This window comes from Scyliorhinus canicula, chromosome 28 (genome assembly GCF_902713615.1).
Source record: "Scyliorhinus canicula chromosome 28, sScyCan1.1, whole genome shotgun sequence".
In the NCBI taxonomy this organism is placed as follows: Eukaryota; Metazoa; Chordata; class Chondrichthyes; order Carcharhiniformes; family Scyliorhinidae; genus Scyliorhinus; species Scyliorhinus canicula.
The window spans coordinates 9,555,656-9,574,939 of NC_052173.1; the positions used below are offsets into that span (position 1 = coordinate 9,555,656).

Here is a 19,284-nt window from a genome sequence, read left to right on the forward strand (position 1 = left end):
GGTCCATTCAAAAGTCTGATGGCAGTAGGGAAGAAGCTGTTCTTGAGTCGGTTGGTATGTGACCTCAAACTTTGGTGTCTTTTTCCTGACGGAAGGAGGTGGAAGAGAGTATGTCCGGGATGCGTGGGGTCCTTAATTATGCTGGCTGCCTTTCCGAGGCAGCGGGAATTATAGACAGAGTCAATGGATGGGAGGCTGGTTTGCGTGATGGACTGGGCTACATTCACGGCCTTTTGTAGTTTCCTGCGGTCTTGGGCAGAGCAGGCTCCATACCAAGCTGTGATACAACCAGAAAGAATGCTTTCTATGGTGTATCTGTAGAAGTTGGTGAGAATCGTAGGTGACATGCCAAATTTCCTCAGTCTTCTGAGAAAGTAGAGTCGTTGGTGGGCTTTCTTAATGATGTGGAGATGCCGGCGTTGGACTGGGGTGAGCACAGTAAGAAGTCCTACAACACCAGGTTAAAAGTCCAACAGGTTTGTTCAGGTGAATGAGGAAGGAGCCGTGCTCCGAAAGCCAGTGATTTGAAACAAACCTGTTGGACTTTAACCTGGTTTTTGTAAGACTTCTTACTGGGCTTTCTTAACTATAGTGTCGGCATGGGGGGACCAGGACAGGTTGTTGGTGATCTGTACACCTAAAAACTTGAAGCTCTCGACCCTTTCTACTTTGTTCGCATTGATGTAGACAGGGGCATGTTCTCCACTACGCTTCCTGAAGTCGATGACAATCTCCTTCGTTTTGTTGACATTGAGGGAGAGATTATTGTTGTCGCACCAGTTCACCAGATTCTCTATCTCATTCCTGTCCTCTGTCTCGTCATTGTTTGAAATCTGACCCATTACTGTGTTGTCATCAGCAAATTTGAAAATCGAGGGGAATTTGGCCACACAGTCATGGGTGTATAAGGAGTATAGTAGGGAGCTGAGGACACAGCCTTGTGGGGCACCGGTGTTGAGGATGATCGTGGGGGAGGTGTTGTTGCCTATCTTTACTGATTGTGGTCTGGGGCTAGAAAGTTCAGGATCCAGTCGCAGAGGGAGGAGCCACGGCCAAGGCCACGGAGTTTGGAGATGAGTTTCGTAGGAATGATGGTGTTGAAAGCTGAGCTGTAGTCGATAAATAGGACTCTGACATGGGTGTCTTTGTTATCTAGGTGTTCCAGGGTAGAGTGCAGGGCCATGGAGATGGCGTCTGCTGTGGACCTGTTGCAGCGGTAGGCGAACTGTAGTGGATCAAGGCAATCCGGAAGGCTGGAGTTGATTCGTGCAATGACTAACTATAAGGGTAGCACAAGTGGATAGCACTGTAGCTTCACAGAGCCAGGGTCCCAGGTTCGATTCCCGGCTGGGTCACTGTCTGTGCAGAGTCTGCACGTTCTCTCCGTGTCTACGTGGGTTTCCTCCGGGTGTTCTGGTTTCCTCCCACAGTCCAAAGATGTGGATCGGCCATGATAAATTGCCCATAGTGGTCAAAAGAAAGGTTCGGATGGGTTATTGGGTTACAGGGGTAGGGTTGAAGTGAGGGCTTAAGTGGGTCGGTGCAGACTCGATGGGCCGAATGGCCTCATTCTGCATTGTATGTTCTATGTATATTCTTACCTTTCGAAGCAGGATGAGCCTGGACTATGGAAGGCAACAAAATCAAGCCTGATCCTTTATTTATCCAATAACTGCACACCATCTATCATCACTGGGAATGGGAAAGACAACTGTCTCCTGTTTCTCACCCTCCTTTTTAAACCTGATCGAGCTGAGACTAGTGAACTCCGTGCACATCTGGGACTGACCCTTGGACCTGTATGGCTCATTGTGGTAATCTTGCCAATTGATTCATCAGGTCGCTTCGGAGTGAAGCGAATGCTTTTTCAGTGTGAATAACTCATTAGGATTCCTGTTTCTTGCATCACATTCTGTCAGAACTGTTATGAGATCAAGGGGGACCATTAACTTTTAAAAAGAAATTCAAATTCCAATTATTAACTGAAGGAATTATGCCAAAAGGTTTCACATTTTTTTATTTTTTAAAAATAAATTGAGAGTACCCAATTATTTTTTCCAATTAAGGGGCAATTTAGCATGGCCAATCCACCTATCCTGCACATCTTTTGGGTTGTGGGGGTGAAATCCACGCAGACACGGGGAGAATGTGCAAACTCCTCACGGACAGTGACCCAGAGCCGGGATTCAAACCCGGGTCCTCAGCGCCGTAGGCAGCAATGCTAACCACTGTGCCACCGTGCTGCCCTACATTTTAAAGAAAACCTTTTACTGTACAAGAATTAATCAAAGCGCGTACTACTAACAATTCAATATTTCATACACCCTTATTCTTTAAGCCTAAAAATCTCAACGGGATACTCCCTATTCTGTTTCTCGTTCCTCCCAAAAGTTCTCCAATGTCTTGAGGGTTCCTCCACTTCTCCTGGGACAAAACCAAGGTATGACAGCGGGCTTGGGAATTCATTTTTGCGTGTGTGTGTTGCTTCAAGTCCTCATGAATAACCGTCTCCTCCCAGCCTTCCAAGGTGACTAACAGTTTCTGTGAGAAAACACAACGGATCAACCCAAAATAAAAGAGTCGCTCCTGGCAACCTATCCCCATGGCAACATGGTATACCTGAGATGTCCCAGATCGAGATTTCATCAAATTAACTTCAATTCCTAAACTTTTATTTTTTGATATGAAAAGTATATGGATTCTTTAAGATCTTTGTGTTTACCTGTTGATGTCCAACCTTTGATCTGCAAATTCATATGAATAATTTAAGCCCCTTATGAAGACCACTGTAGATATCTTGTCTCCACCAAGACTCTGAAAGGGGCCATTCATTGCTTAATGTTTTCCCACTTCCAACTCTGTCCTTATTACATAAATGCAGGCTACTCTATGAAATGGAATCCTTTAGGTCTGTTTACCAACCTCTCAAATTATTTTATTTCCCCCCCCCCAACATTTAACATTCAACTTAAACATTTTATTCCTAAAACATATGAATCCTGAAATTAGACATTTTTGCGACAGCGGATTTGGATATTTTAAAAGACCTGAATTTCGCGTTGATGTAAACGTCTGAGGTAATGCAAAAGATTTTGTGCATGTTCTACTTGTATTTTGCTCGGAACCTGGCTGCTTGCTCTGCTGTTTCTTGGGTTTCCATATAGTTTGCCTGAAAGGCATCTTTGAAATACTACGAGAGTTAAACCATTATACCAAGTACATTGGATGATAATGGGGGGGTAGATTTTATTGTTCATCAGGTGGATGTTCAGCACTGGCACACAAGTGTGGAGGAGAGGGTTGCATGGCAATAACTACCAACCAAATGTTGCTTCCATCTACTTTTAACAGGCTGGGAATATAATGTTTTTGTTATTTCTGGTCGCCGCATTATAGGAAGGATGTGGAAGCATTGGAAAGGGTGCAGAGGAGATTTACCAGAATGTTGCCTGGTATAGAGGGAAGATCTTATGAGGGAAGGCTGAGGGACTTGAGGCTGTTTTTGTTAGAGAGAAGAAGGTTAAGAGGGGACTTAATTGAGGCATACAAGATGATCAGAGGATTAGATAGGGTGGACAGTGAGAGCCTTTTTCCTCGGATGGTGATGTCCAGCACGAGGGGACATAGCTTTAAATTGAGGGGAGATAGATATAGGACAGATGTCAGAGGTAGGTTCTTTACTCAGAGAATAGTAAGGGCGTGGAATGTCCTGCCTGCAACAGTAGTGGACTCGCCAACATTAAGGGCATTTAAATGGTCATTGGATAAACATATGGATGATAAGGGAATAGTGTAGATGGGCTTTGGAGTGGTTTCACAGGTCGGCGCAACATCGAGGGCCGAAGGGCCTGTACTGCGCTGTAATATTCTATGTTAGTGCCACGTGATCATCCCCATCAGCTGTTCGCTTCTTCCTGCCCTGGTGATAAAGGTGAAAGTCTGCTCTTGTATTCAAACCTAGTCTCCCTTTTCTTTTTTGCATCTCTCCCTCGCTCGCCTGCCCTGCGCCTCTGTTAACAGTCTCTGCCACTGTCTACGACAGCAGGCTTATTTTAAATTGCCTTGTTTTTTTTCCTCAGATTCCAGACATTTGGCTTCTGCCTGAGATTGAAACGCAGGTGGCTGAGAGGTTTTGTCTCGTCATTGATTTAGATGAGACCTTGATTCACAGTTCCTTCAAGGTGAGGGCAGTATTTCTGAACCCTGGGTTCCACAGGACAGTCGGTGGTCGGTCGACAGATCTCTATCACTGGGGGGGAGAGTGGGGGGGGGGGGGGGGGGCTAGAGATTGTGACACTGCTGTATACTGGAAGGAAACTGCCCATCAGGGAATTATATCCCAACAATATTTTTGCTTTGGTGTGGGCCTGTAGGAGAATTGAGAGAAAGCACCATCCCCACTGGAAATGGAGAATATAATTGTGCTTTAGGTGGCGCAGAAAAAAGACTCGTTGATCTGAAACAACCTTGCTGACCTCCTTTATCTTCTGGGAAAGCACTAACTGATACAGCAGGCAGCTTGTCTGTTAACATTCAATGGTAACTATATTTCCCTCTCTGGTAAGGCTGAATGATCTGGGATTCCGGTCCACAGGTTTTTTTTTTTAAATTTAGAGTACCCAATTATTTTTTCCAATTAAGGGGCAATTTAGCGTGGCCAATCCACCTACCCTGCACATCTTTGGGTTGTGGGGGTGAGACCCACGCAAACACTGGGAGAATGTGCAAACTCCTCACGGACAGTGACCCAGGGCCGGGATTCGAACCCGGGTCCTCAGCGCCGTAGGCAGCAATGCTAACCACTGTGCCACCGTGCTGCCCTTCGGTCCACAGGTTTAGGCCCGAACCTCACCCGAGCTGCCGCTCCTCGTGTGTAAGTGTAGACGTTAATTTGTTAGTGAGCTGTCTGACCAATCGGTGCCATCGTAGCTGCACTCAGCTCAATTTAGAACAACATAGAACATACAAGCGCAGAAGGAGGCCATTCAGCACATCGAGTCTGCACCGACCCACTTAAGCCCTCAGTTACACCCTGTCCCTGTAACCCAATAACATAGAACATAGAACAGTACAGCACAGAACAGGCCCTTCGGTCCTCGATGTTGTGCCGAGCAATGATCACCCTACAAGCCAACGTATCCATCCTGTACCAGTAACCCAACAACCCCCCCCCCATTAACCTTATTTTGTAGGACACTAAGGGCAATTTAGCATGGCCAATCCACCTAACCCGCACATCTTTGGACTGTGGGAGGAAACCGGAGCACCCGGAAGAAACCCACGCAGACACTGGGAGAATGTGCAGACTCCGCACAGACAGTGACCCAGCCAGGAATCGAACCTGGGACCCTGGCGCTGTGAAGCCACAGTGCTAACCACTGTGCTACCGTGCTGCCCTTGAATTCCTGTCCAACTCTTTCTCTCTCCATAAAAGATCGCTGGATCATGGTCAGGAAAGGGAACCCTACCTGCTCTCCTGAGCCCAAAGATGCTTCAGCTAGTTTGCCTCAATCAGCTAATCTGTTGGGGTGAAGACCTCGAGCATGGAGGAAAGTTCCAAACAAATTCAGGGTTCGGATTTTATTGAAGGAATGCACTTTGCAAAAATTCCTAAACCTCCTGTTTGTGGCGGGACCTTTTATTGTAATTTGGATGGGGCAGGGGATGTGTTGCTGGGAGTTACCATACACAACTTCTGGTAAACTAACTCTGTCTCTTCCTGTTTCAGCCAATTGACAATGCTGACTTCATAGTCCCTCTTAAAATTGAAGGGGTGGCACAACAGGTGAGAAACTGTTCAATTTACTTTCATTTTCAAACAAAATCATCTTTTGAGATTCTCTGTTCCTGTTTGGAATGTGACTTTTGTAATAATGTTGACAATGACTGGAGTCCTGGGTGTTAACCTTTGGCTACTGTTGAGTAAAGATTCAAGAGTTCTCCTTTTCACAAAAACCTTTTATTTTCCTTGATGTGGAAATGCCGGCGTTGGACTGGGGTGTTTTCAATAAGAAGTCTCACAACACCAGGTTAAAGTCCAACATGTTTGTTTCAAACACTAACTTTCGGAGCACTGCTCCTTCCTCAGGTGAAGGTTTTATTTTCCTTGAACACGCTCTGTACAAAACTCTATCACCACATCACATCACATGCAACAAAGGCCACCTGCAGCCTCTTTACACCGTGTCAATTATTGGATACTTGACATCAATGAGACATCTCATTGGAATGTTCCTTAACACTGGGTCTGTATTCCAGGATTAAATTCCTGGGCATGGTTTACTGGCATGAACGGAGTATGCGGACCATTACCTGTGCCGGAATGGGTAAGGCTGAAACGCACCTGATAATGGGACTCCGACCTGATTTATACGAGACCGGCTCGATGGTGAATCAGATTTGACACAGCAGCCTTCTGCCTCTCTTGGCAGACCAATTTCGGGATGACGTCTCGGAGGTCAGGGGCCTCTAATTATTTGTGTTTGTAAAAGGGTGTGGCACCTGTTCTAGGTGCAGGCCCTCGACATCTCCCTTGTTCTGTCTTTATTAATATGGTGAGCAATCCATCTTCTTCACAACATTATGTTGGATACTTGTTTTCTACCTGTAAAACCGGTATCGTACTGACCAATTTCTCAGCTTCGAGCTTCAGGGGAATGGCTGGAAAACCTATCACCGAATTACAGAACCAAAGGAGGCCGTTTGGCCCATCATCTCTGTGCTGCCCAAGACCGAGCTATTCAGCCTGATCGTACTTTCCAGCTCTTGTTGTGTAGCTTTGTAGGTTACGGCACCTCGGGGTGTATTTCAAAGTATTTTTAGATTTCCACGGCGGGAGTAATATTTTGTATTTACCGATTTGTAGCTCGGAATAGTATTTTTCAGCCAGCGGTGAACAGGATTCTGTCCGAATTAGTGTCCAGCTATGACCTGCTTCAAGTAATCCAGGATAGGCTCTTCGTTTAAGTTGGTCTATTCTCGATGACTTGTCTCAGGAGATGGTCTGCTTCACAGCTCCAAAGGTTGCTGATTGAATCTTCAGCAGTTACCAAATGATCTGCATATAGGAGCGAGTGATCCAGTGGAAACGTGCATGTTCCGTGCATCTTGTACCAAACAAACAAATAACACTGATCCAAATTACATTGGCAAATACTTGCCGCCAGTAGAGCAAATTAACTCCACAGTTCTTGGTGCACCTTTCTTTCGCTGAAAAGTAGGATTACTAAAGCGTCGTGACCTATCCAGCACTCGCCTTTCATCTCTGAAGAAACGAGGGCAGCACGGTGGCCTAGTGGTTAGCACAACCGCCTCGCGGCGCTGAGGTCCCAGGTTCGATCCCGGCTCTGGGTCACTGTCCGTGTGGAGTTTGCATGTTCTCCCCGTGTCTGCGTGGGTTTCGCCCCCACAACCCAAAAAATGTGCAGAGTAGGTGGATTGGCCACGCTAAATTGCCCCTTAATTGGAAAAAATAATTGGCTAATCTAAATTTTAAAAAAAAAATAAAAAATCTCTGAAGAAACGGACAACTGTAGTATTTGAGTGGATTTGGTCCCAGATTGTTACTTGGGGGGGGGGGGGGGGGGGGGGGGGGTTGTGCTGGGTTCTATGCTGTTTCTCATTGTCCTGTATGTTTCTTTTAGGCATATGTGTTCAAGAGGCCTTACGTAGACGAATTCCTTCAAAGGATGGGAGAACTGTTTGAATGTGTGTTATTTACAGCCAGTTTAGCAAAGGTACCCTTTCCCTTCAAGTGGCACTGAATTGATTTCAGCTAAACGGCTTTGTTTCAAACAAATGAAAAGGCAATCTTCCAAAATTGGAAAGTATAATCATTCCTCTCCCTGCTTAATTACTCTCGCCATCAAGTGGCTGGTTGCTAAAGATTCTCTATAACCAGCCGCTCCCAGATACAGGCCCCGCTGTGGCTTGATGCAAAACATACTCTCTTCCACATTGGAATTGACACTCTGCCATGGTTCTGATGAACAGTGACAACTGATTACCATTAAAGAGCTGCCTACCCCGAGCGGGTAGGATGGCAGAGAGAGAAACTCCATAAATCTGTATATCTGAGAAATAGAATGTCCCTGAATTTGTTAGTTCTGAAGTGTACTGTGAAAGACCTGCTGCAGTTGTGTCTACACTTCTTTTTATGGCTCCTCCTCTCTTCCCCCCCCCCCCCCCCCCCCCCATACCTGTTCCTAATCTAACCACGCGCTTGCCTCCTCAGTACGCTGACCCTGTGACCGATTTGCTGGACAAATGGGGTGTATTCCGAGCCCGACTCTTCAGGGAATCCTGTGTTTTCCATCAGGGCAGTTATGTTAAAGACCTCAGCCGTCTGGGCCGAGACCTGAACAAGATCGTCATTATCGACAATTCACCCGCATCTTATATCTTCCATCCGGATAACGCAGTAAGTACAGGGCTTTTGGCAATCATGTATTTCTGATGTCTAGTCACTGTTGCAACATGGAGGGATACAACAACCAATTTGCACACATCAAGGAACACCATAATAACCAGATAGTTGATCTGTTTTGTTTTTTGTTTAGTTTGGGGATAAATATAGATCCGGACACTGATCACCACTCACCCGCTCCTCTTCAAAATAGTACCATGCGTTCTTTTGCATCCACCCAAGGGAGCAATAAGGCCTCTGTTTAACTCTTCTGAAAGATGGCACCTCTGACAACTGACAGTAGTGCTCCTCCCCCAGTTAGAACATACAGTACAGAAGGAGGCCATTCGGCCCATCTAGTCTGCACCGACCCACTGAGCCCTCACTTCCACCCTATCCCTGTAATCCAATAACCCCACCTAACCTTTTTGGACATTAAGGGCAATTGATCATGGCCAATCCACCTAACCTGCACATCTTTGAACTGTGGGAGGAAACCGGAGCACCCGGAGGAAACCCACGCAGACACAGGGAGAACGTGCAGACTCCACACCGACAGTGACCCAAGCCGGAATCGAACCTGGGTCCCTGGAGCTGTGAAGCCACAGTGCTACCCACTATGCTACCATGCTGCCCCCACTGCCAGCCCAAATTTTGAGCTCCGTGGGACTTGAACCCACAGCTTTGTGACTGAGGCAAGAATGCCCCACTGATACCTACACGGCACCTGCTATCATAGATTTCACAGTGCAGAAAGCTATCGAGTTTGCACCCGCCCTTGGATAGAGCACCCTACTTAAGCCTGCAACCTAGTATCCGCACCCAACCTTTTGGACACTAAGGGACAATTTAGCATGGCCAATCCACCTAACCTACACATCTTTGGACTGTGGGAGGAAACCGGAGCACCCGGAGGAAACCCACGCCGACACAGGGAGAACGTGCAGACTCCACGCAGACAGTCACCCGAGGCCGGAATTGAACCCAATCCCTGGTGCCGTGATGCATCAGTGCTAACCACTGTGCTGCCCGCTGCAATGCTGAACTATACAAATCAGGAAGGTCCCAAATTCTGTGTTTCCAATTTTTTTTAGCATGTCTCTAATGGGGCAATGCCGTTATCTGCAGGGTCCTGTTTGGGTTAGAGAGAGGGGAGGACAATCAGCTAGGGTCCTGATTGCAGTCCTGTAATCACTGATACAAAGTGTACATGTAGTGGTTGCCTGATGTCAGGATCGGTTTGTGTGGTGGTACTCCACAGTCAATGAAGCTGCCAAGACTTGCCACTTAAGCTGCTATTAAGACTGGCCTTCGGTGTCAAAGGCTGCCTGTGGAGCTGAACCCCAGCCAGCGGAGAACGGGAGAGAATTAAACCATTTGAGCTTGGCTCCCAGCTTTGGCATCTGTTCAACTCCTCTAATCATAGAATCCCTACAGTGCAGAAGGAGACCATTCAGCCCATCGGGTCTGCGTCGACCCGACGAAAGAGCATCTACCTGGGCGCTCTCACCGACTCTATCCCCATTAGCCCACCTAATCTTTGGACACATGGCCTATCCACCTAACCCGCACATGGGGCTGGTTTAGCTCAATGGGGCTGGTTTAGCTCACCAGGCTAAATCGCTGGCTTTTAAAGCAGACCAGGCAGGCCAGCAGCACGGTTCGATTCCCGTACCAGCCTCCCCGGACAGGCGCCGGAATGTGGCGACTAGGGGCTTTTCACAGTAACTTCATTGAAGCCTACTCGTGACAATAAGCGATTTTCATTTTTTCATTTTTTTTTCTTTGGAGTGTGGGAGGAAACCGGAGCACCCGGAGGAAACCCACGCAGACACGGGGAGAACGTGCAGACTCCGCACAGACAGTGACCCAAGACCAGAATTGAACCCATGTCCCTGGCGCTATTAGGCAGCAGTGCTAACCACTGTGCCGTCCTCCTCCCAACAACTCCAGAGCATATGTTATAGTTTCTGTCTGATGCACGGAACAATTTTATTATGAGAACATTTTGTGGCAGATAAATTCTCTGATGTAAATACTGTACCTAAAAAGGAGGAGACTATTCCCTAAGGGGGCGTGGTCACCATAGACCTCTATTGGATTGCTCATGATTATATTTAGCAAAGTACTACAATGGTTTGCTGTTTCCTTCTCTGGAATGGCTGACCAGAAACCCCTCCTGCTATCGGTCATACTGGAAGAATTTACAGGCTGATAGCGCAACCTGTTTGGTCACATTATGAACACCTTCCACTAAGGAAATTCAGCATGTCCACATTGACTCTTACCAACTTTTACAGATGCACCATAGACAGCATCCTATCGGGCTGCATCAGAGTCTGGCAACTGCTCGGCCCAGGACCGCAAGAAACTTCAGAGAGTCGTGAACACAGCCCAGTCCATCACACAAACCTGCCTCCTGTCCATTGACTGTCTACACCTCCCACTGCCTGGGGAAAGTGGGCAGCATAATCAAGGATCCCTCCCACCCGGCTTACTCACACTTCCAACTTCTTCCATTGGGCAGGAGATACAGAAGTCTGAGAATACGCACGAACAGACTCAAAAACAGCTTCTTCCCCGCTGTTACCAACCTCCTAAATGACCCTCTTATGGACTGACCTCATTAACACTACACCCTGTATGCTTCAACCAATGCCGGTGCTTGTGTAGCTTGTGCACCTTGTGTTGCCCTATTATGTATTTTATTTTATTTCCTTTTCTTTTCATGTACTTTTTTTTTTTAAATGTTTTTATTCTCCATTTTCATATTTTCCTTCAATATTTACACCCCACCCACAGACCGTAAACGGTAACAAATACAAAATCAATCCCATTAACAATAACAACGATCCCATCCTCCCACCACCCCAAACAATGGCCCACCTGTCAATATATGCATCCAATAAAACAAACCCTCCCACGGTGGAAACAAAAAACAAAGGAGAAAAAGAAAAAAGGAGCCCGGGACCGCCCATGGTCACCATTAACCTATAGAGTCCACTCCTCTCCTCCCCCCCCCCCTTACACTCAATGCCATCCAACCTCTGAAAGAGTACCGTACATGATACCCAAGAGTTGTCGTCCCCCTCCTCCCCAACTCCTCCTGTCCACTGCCTCTTGTAAAACTCCCCCCAACCTCCGTTCCATCCTCCCAGCTAGACCCCTTGGACCCTGTTCTGCCAGGCTCCGATGGCCGCAGCCCCCCCCCCCCCCCCCCCCCCCCCCCCACCTCACTCCCGTTCACTGGCCGGCTTAAACCGGCCAGCGTGGAGGCCCCCACCCGGGTCCCTTTCCCCCTTGCCCGGCCCTAGGAAAGCCACGAAATCCCCTTTTAGCGCGCACACCCCACATATCTGTTCACACCCCGGGGCATCATGGTGGCGCAGTGGTTAGCACTGCTGCCTCACGCGCCGAGGTCCCAGGTTCGATCCCAGCCCCAGGTCACTGTCCCTGTGGAGTTTGCACATTCTGCCCGTGTCTGCGTGGGTTTCGCCCCCACAACCCAAAGATGTGCCGGGTAGGTGGATTGGCCACGCTAAATTGCCCCTTAATTGGAAAAAATGAATTGGGTACATTAAATTTTTTAAAATGTATATATCCTCCAAAACCCCAAAGAGCCCTCACTTCGAGTGAAAGTCCCATCACTTCCCTTGTCCAAATATATACAACATCGGCTCCTTTAGCCCATACACCCGCACACAGTGAAACAAAAAAGAAGAAAATACAGTCATGGAGATTACATCGGCACACGGCAATTTCTCAATTCTGCCACAGTCCTTCTGCCTTCGCAAACTCCTCCGCTGCTTCCGCCGTTCCAAAATAAAAGTCCTTGAGCTTGTGAGTCACCCTCAGCTTCGCTGGATATACAATGCCACACTGCACCTTGCTAATGTACAGTGCCCTCTTCACCCGGTTGAAGGCAGCTCGCCTCCTCGCCAGCTCCACCGTAAAGTCCTGGTATACACGTATACCAGCTCCAGCCCACTGCACCACCCGCTTCTGCTTGGCCCAGCACAGGACCTTCTCCTTCACATTGTACCTACAGAAGCATAGTCACTACCTTTGGCGGCTCACTCGCCTTTGGTACAGGCCTTCACGACCGATGAGCCCGATCCAGTTCATATCGGAGGGATCCTCCCTCTCCCCCAATAGTTTTGCCAGCATCGCGGCAAACAACTCAGTCGGCCTCGGTCCTTCAACTCCTTCGGGCAGCCCCACAATCCTCAAATTCTGTCGCCTGGACCTGTTTTCCAGATCTTCCATTTTTCCTCGCAGATCCTTGTTAATCTCCATCACCTTCTGCATCTCCTTCCCCATCGAGGTGAGTTGATCACCGTGCTGCAATAATGTCTCCTCCACTTCCTTCAGCTCCTCTCCTTGCTCCCGCACCTCCGCCACTGCGCTCGCCACCGCCGTCATCACCGGGGAAATCGCCTCCCCCACCAGCACTCAAAACCTCCCTCATCTCCTTCCTCATTGTCTCAATGTATTTTGCAAACTGCCTTTCGAATTCCGCAGCCATCACCTTAGTCATTTCTTCAGCCGTAAGCAATGCGGCCTCCCCTGGTGCTCCAGCCTCCATTTTCCTTGGTGACCCCGCGGTGACCTTTCCACTCCCCGACAGACCTTCAGTTGTTTTTTTTACGGCCGTTTTTTTGCTCACCCTCGACATTTTCCTTTACTGTGCCTCCTCTCTGCTTTTGCCGCCTCCGTGGACCCTGGGACCAGGCTTAAAGCCCCAAAAATGCCGTTCCCGAACGGGAGCCCTCCATTGTGCGGCTGCCTCCCGCCTGCCGTCCTTTTTCATGTACTTAATGATCTGTTGAGCTACTCGCAGAAAAATACTTTTCACTGTACCTCCGTACACGTGACAAACCAATCCAATCCATGGCCATAAAGTCCTGAAGTAGGACTTGAACCCGGAGTTTCTGACCTAGAGGCAGGGATGCTACCACTGCGCCACAAGACCTCCTTACCTGCAAGTATAGGGAAAACAATTCAAATCTAGAGAAGGGAGGTGAAATGAAATAAGCTGAATCAATTTTGGAAATAAATATCGAAGGAGAGGCAATTTAATGTGGCTGTATCATGGGAACATGGGAAATGGAACAGGAGTAGGCCATTCAGCCCCTCGAGCTTGCTCCACCATTCAGGTGGGTCGTTACTGATCATCTACCTCAAGTTCTCTTTGTGGTGATATGCATCACTGTAAATACACAAAGGGTTAATGTAAATACACTACGTAAACACTAGAGGGAGCACCAGAGATGTCATGACATGCAGCTAATGAACACATAGAATAGGACACGGCCAATGGGCAGTCAGGACACCCAGAGGTGACACTACCACAAGGGGGCATTACACAACCCATATACAAGGACAGGGCACATGTGCTCGGTCTCTTTCCACAGGCGACACTGAGAGAGTAGGACAGGGGCAGATCAGAAGCATCACACCCACCACATGGCTTAGAGCAGACTGGTTAGTTAGACTGAGTTACTATAGCAAGATTAGCAGGAGAGTTGAACTCATAGAGAACTGTGCTAATGGTTCAATAAATCACATAGAACTTACTTCAAAGTCTGGAGTATCTTTTGGTCAAAGCTGCATCGAGTTGCAGCCTGTGTTATCCCAGAGTACATAACACAACACTCTTCACCATGGTAACAATGGTTGCTGGGATACCATGACTGTAACCTTTTTGGGTTTTATAAGCGGCATGTGGCGCAGTGGTTAGCACTGGGACTGCGGCGCTGAGGACCCGGGTTCGAATCCCGGCCCTGGGTCACTGTCCGTGTGGAGTTTGCACATTCTCCCCATGTCTGTGTGGGTTTCACCCCCACAACCCAAAGATGTGCAGGGTAGGTGGATTGGCCCCTTAATTGGGGGGAAAAAAATAATAATTGGGTACTCTAAATTTAAAAAAGTTTGAATTCAGGAAAGAATAGTAAAGTGAGAAAATGTGTGCTGTTTGGGTTGGGAGAGTGCGTTTGAAATGCAAAATGTTATGTTGTTTTTTTTCTCTGTCGTCGCCAGGTGCCAATAACATCCTGGTTTGACGACCTATCCGATACCGAGTTACTCCGCCTAATCCCTGCCTTTGAGGAACTCAGTCAAGCAGAGAATATCTACACTGGTCTGGGGCGACTGAAGCCAAACTAGTTTGTTTTTTTTTAAAAAGAGCAAATTGTCAGCATTCATAACAACACCTCCTAATAATCTCCAGTCTCCAATACTTCCTCACACAACAGAATGGACTTTCTGGCGATGTACATTTTGGGTCTATCCAAACTGTAATGTACCTAAATTTCTACATTTCTAGCACCGGGATATGATGAACCTTTATCAAGTTGAGCACATTGAAACCTTTTTTTTTTTTACAGATGCATTTGGGCATGCAACTACTTTTAAAATCCACATGCCACTTTATTTCTGTGTTATATGTATAAAAATGCATGCCTCCTTTTTAGGCACAAGAAAGATGCACAAATATGACTTTGTTTCACTAAATATAAGCTTTGGATGGGTGGGGAGGGGGGGGAACTCCAGTAAATAAATTAAAAGGATGGTGCACTTTTTTTAAAAATTGGCATTCACTGAAAATGACCAATAGCTGCTAATCGCAAGATTTTATTTTTCTAATTTAATAACCATACAGAATATTTAACATTACTTAAATTAGTGCACACTATTTTTAAATACAGGATATTTAAATCAAGCCCTTTTGAGATATTTTTGTAAGAGGGTTGATATTGGGGTATTTCTGGATTTCAGTGAATATTATGGACAGTCAGGAATCTTTTTTTTTTAAATGGAGAATCAAATTTGAGCTTTTCTAGCTCCTAAAATAAGTTGAAGGGCATACAAAATGGAGGGGATCAGGGTGGCACAGTGGTTAGCATTGCTGCCTCGCGGCGCTGAGGAGCCAGGTTCGATCCGGGCCCTGGGTCACTGTCCGTGTGGAGTCTGCGTGGGTCTCGCCCCCCACAACCCAAAGGTGTGCAGGGTAGGTGGATTGGCCACGCTAAATTGCCCCTTAATTGGAAAAGAAAAATTGGGTACTCTAAATTTATTTTTAAATAATGGAGGCGATCAAATGCTAAAACGATCTTGGAAAGAGCTGACTGTTAATTTTCAGAGGCCATATTTTCAAATGGTGGTTATTGTCTTCAAGTTACCAATAAACTGGATGATGAATATTTTAATGCTACCTTGGGTTTCCATTCTTGCTTCCCATGTCCTTCAAATGGTAACTTGGATGAAAGACATGATCAAAAACTTGCTTTGAACTCGTCTTCCTATTTCGTCTCCAATGATATACATGACATTTTTAAATGTTTAATTGAGAGACGAGGTGATGCCTTGTCTCTAGTATCTTTGTGCTTTGAGGGCCTGAGTTTTGAGTGCAGTATCGGTCAGTGAGCTAATTCCCAGTGGCTCTGAGGTCCGAGCTCCAACATGCACAGTTTGACACACATTGTGCAATCTTACTCTGATCACCAGATTGTTCTTCTTCCAGAGGAATGCTACAGTGGATCGTCCCTCTGCTCTTCAGTTATCAGTCTTCCTCCAGAAGATTTCCTTGTTTCCTTATGCCCAGCTGCTTTTGTTGTTGTATTTCATCTCATCTGATCGAATTAAAACAACATATTTTTATTTGTGCTTTGCTTCTCTTTGTTCTGGAGTAAGGGGATTATTGTGGGAAAAGGGTACGACCGAGATGAAGAAGCACCCTCTATTATCCCACCAATTTCCATTTGGCACCAGCACCGACCTCCGTCATCAGCGAATGGAAACTGGCCACTTGGCCAAACTAATGTTTGGTGACGTTTACCCTTGTCATGTGAGAGGACCTTTTAAGAAATGGGTGTTTATAAAATTAGCTGCAGTGGGTGTACCTTTAAGAAATGGGTGTTTGTCAAATGGCTGCAGTGATGTCAGAGAATGGGTGGAGCTGGGCTGTCTGCTTTTACTTACTCTTTGGGCTGTCTGCTACAGGGTGTGTTTTAGTTTTGTTTTGAGAGCTGGATAGCTGCAGGCAAAGCAAGCAGCTGGATAAGGATCTCTCTGCAAGAAAGTGATAACTGCTCTCAATAGAGAATTTAAACCTGATCTCTGTTAAAAAGGGTCTTTTGTCGTATGGATGTTGCAAGGAAAGATTAAGGGTTACTTGTAGAATATTGTACCTGTGGGGAGGATTGGTGTTGATAGTTAAGATGTTTACTGTGGGTTTATAAAGTGTTAACTGGTTTCGTAAATAAACATTGTTTTAATTTAAAAGTACTGTAGATCTCTGTTGCATCACACCTAATAAAGTAGGCCCGTGTGCTCCCCATACCACAATCTATTCAAAGTTATGGGTCCGGTGAACTCCATGATACACTTTGGGGTTCTCTAAACCCTGGCCCATAACACCCTCCAGACAAACAAATAGTTTGAATCACATCTTGCCAGCTTACACTCCTTTTCCTTCATCCACCTATCCAACTGCATCTTGACATAGTTTCTACTTCCCGTATGAACTCTGTAAGTGAATTCCATAGCCTCCCAGCTCTGTGTGAGAACGAACTTGCATTTATCATCAGCTGTTCCTCAATTTGAGGATGACACCCAGACGGGGTTGTGGGTTTCTCCTGTGGGTCTTCATGTGACTGAACAGGCCAATTTTCAACCCACCGATCTTTCGGCATGTGGAGCAAGGCTTGTGGTATCCAGAGTGCCGGATTTCCTTTTCCTTAAGACATTGGGTCTCAAAGCATGATGGGCCACGTCGTTGCCATTCTATGTGATTTGGTTGCAAGCTTTTCCCAGTCATTTGTCGATCCTGCTGTACTTCAAGGAGAGTCTCCGCATGCGCTTGAAGAATTTTCTTTGTCTTCCTGTTGAGAGTTGAGGGAACAGGATCTGGCGGGAAGGTGATTTTCAGCCACCTGGTCACAGGGCCAGTCCATTGAAGAGTTTTGTCTGTTTGCAGTTATATCGTACCTTTCACAACTTTGACATCCCAAACTGCTTTGCACCCAACTAAGTACCAAGGTACTCTTGAATGCCCCAAGTTTAATTGATGAAATACAACAGCCACTTGTGCACAGCCAACTCCCACAGATGGTGATATGATAATCACCAAGTAACTTTTTAACGCAATGTCAGTTCGAGTTTACCCCTTGGCCAGACCACTGGACAAACTCGCCAGTTCTTTGAAATAGTGCCGTGACATAAAGTTGATCTGAGAGAACAGATGGGGCATTGGTTTAAAATCTAATCTGATGGGCCCTCCTGATAGTGCAACATTCCCCCTGGCGTGGGCTGAGAATGTGAGCCAAGATTTTGTACTCTAGAATCATAGAATCACTATAGTACTGGGCAGCATGGGAGCACAGTGGTTAGCACTGTGGCTTCACAGCGCCAGGGTCCCAGGTTCAATTCCCGGCTGGGTCACTGTCTGTGCGGAGTCTGCACGTCCTCTCCGTGTCTGCGTGGGTTTCCTCTGGGTGCTCCGGTTTCCTCCCACAGTCCAAAGACGTGCAGGTTAGGTGGATTGGCCATGCTAAATTGCCCCTGGTGACCAAAAAGGTCAGGAGGGGTAATTGGGTTACGGGGATAGGGTTTAAGTGGGTCGGTGCAGACTCGATGGGCCAAATGGCCTCCTTCTGCACTGTATGTTCTATGTACAGAATGAGGCCATTCAGGGCCCATCAAGTCTGCACCGACCTCTGAAAGCACCCACTCCCCCGTCACCCCACCTAACCTGTTCATCTTTGGACTGTGGGAGGAAACCAGAGCACCCAGAGGAAACCCACGCACACACGGAGAAAACGTGCAAACTTCATGCAGCCAGTCACCCAAGGCCGGAATTGAACCCGGGCAGCACGGTGGCGCAGTGGTTAGCACTGCTGCCTCATGGCGCCGAGGACCCGGATTCGAATCCCGGCCCTGGGTCTCTGTCCGTGTGGAGTTTGCACATTCTCCCCGAGTCTGCGTGGGTCTCGCCTCCACAACCCAAAGATGTGCAGGTTAGGTGGATTGTCCACGCTAAATTGCCCTTAATTGGAAAAAATGAGTTGGGTACTCTAAATGGGGGGGAAAAAAAAGAACCCGGGTCCCTAGTGCTGTAATGTAGCAGTGCTAACCACTGTGCCACCGTGCCGTGTAAGTTACTGTAATTAAGTTTAGCCATCCTAGTTACTATAGTTAGGTTTATCTTGCCCTCTGTTCTGAATCATAGAATTTACAATGCAGAAGGAGGCCATTCGGCCCATCGAGTCTGCACTGGCCCCTGGAAAGAGCACCCTACTTAAGCCCACGCCTCCACCCTGTCCCCGCAACCCAGTAACCCCACCTAACCTTATGAACCCTAAGGGGCAACTTATCATGGCCAATCCACCAAACCTGCAGATCTTTGGACTGTGGGAGGAAACCGGAGCACCCGGAGGAAACCCACGCACACACGGGGAGAACGTGCAGACTCCACACAGACTGTCACCAGAGGCCGGAATTGGACCCATGACCCTGGAGCTGTGAGGCAGCAGTGCTAACCACTGTGCCACCATGCCGCCCCCGTCTCTTCATTTAATTACATATCTATGGCCCCTTGTTCTAGGTGATCCTGAACTGAGCATTGTTCGAGGTCGGGTTCAGAATTTATAGAGCTGAAAACCTCCCAAGTTCCAAAAGGCCCGTGCTCTCTGCTCCATGTTACAGTTTGAACTTATTATTTGTGTTTTCGGGAATGGTTGGTTAAAGGATGTTCCTGTTGATGCATGGCAGTGGTTTGTTTCACAGTCTCCGAATGCGTCCCCCAAATGATTTGTTTGCCATTAGTAATGGTTCCTAAAGGGCGAGGCAGTGAAACTGATATTGAATTTGACTGTCAAAGT

The 19,284-nt window shown here is 47.1% G+C and overlaps 1 protein-coding gene across 3 annotated transcripts in view; it reads left to right on the forward strand.

Moving 5' to 3' along the window:
• The window catches only part of LOC119958237 (carboxy-terminal domain RNA polymerase II polypeptide A small phosphatase 2-like), a 34,233-nt gene extending 18,170 nt beyond the window's left edge, over positions 1-16,063 (forward strand). Inside the window, exons 4-8 of one of the 3 annotated variants that reach the window (XM_038786650.1) lie at positions 4,080-4,181; positions 5,729-5,785; positions 7,644-7,736; positions 8,234-8,419; positions 15,911-16,063. In XM_038786650.1, the coding sequence (XP_038642578.1) occupies positions 4,080-4,181; positions 5,729-5,785; positions 7,644-7,736; positions 8,234-8,419; positions 15,911-16,039 (567 nt within the window). In that variant the 3' untranslated portion in view covers positions 16,040-16,063. Of the gene's footprint in view, positions 1-4,079; positions 4,182-5,728; positions 5,786-7,643; positions 7,737-8,233; positions 8,420-14,443; positions 14,581-15,910 lie in introns of those variants that run through there. The other 2 variants (XM_038786651.1, XM_038786652.1) reach the window with 2 other exon arrangements.
• The last annotated feature ends 3,221 nt before the right edge of the window (positions 16,064-19,284 follow it).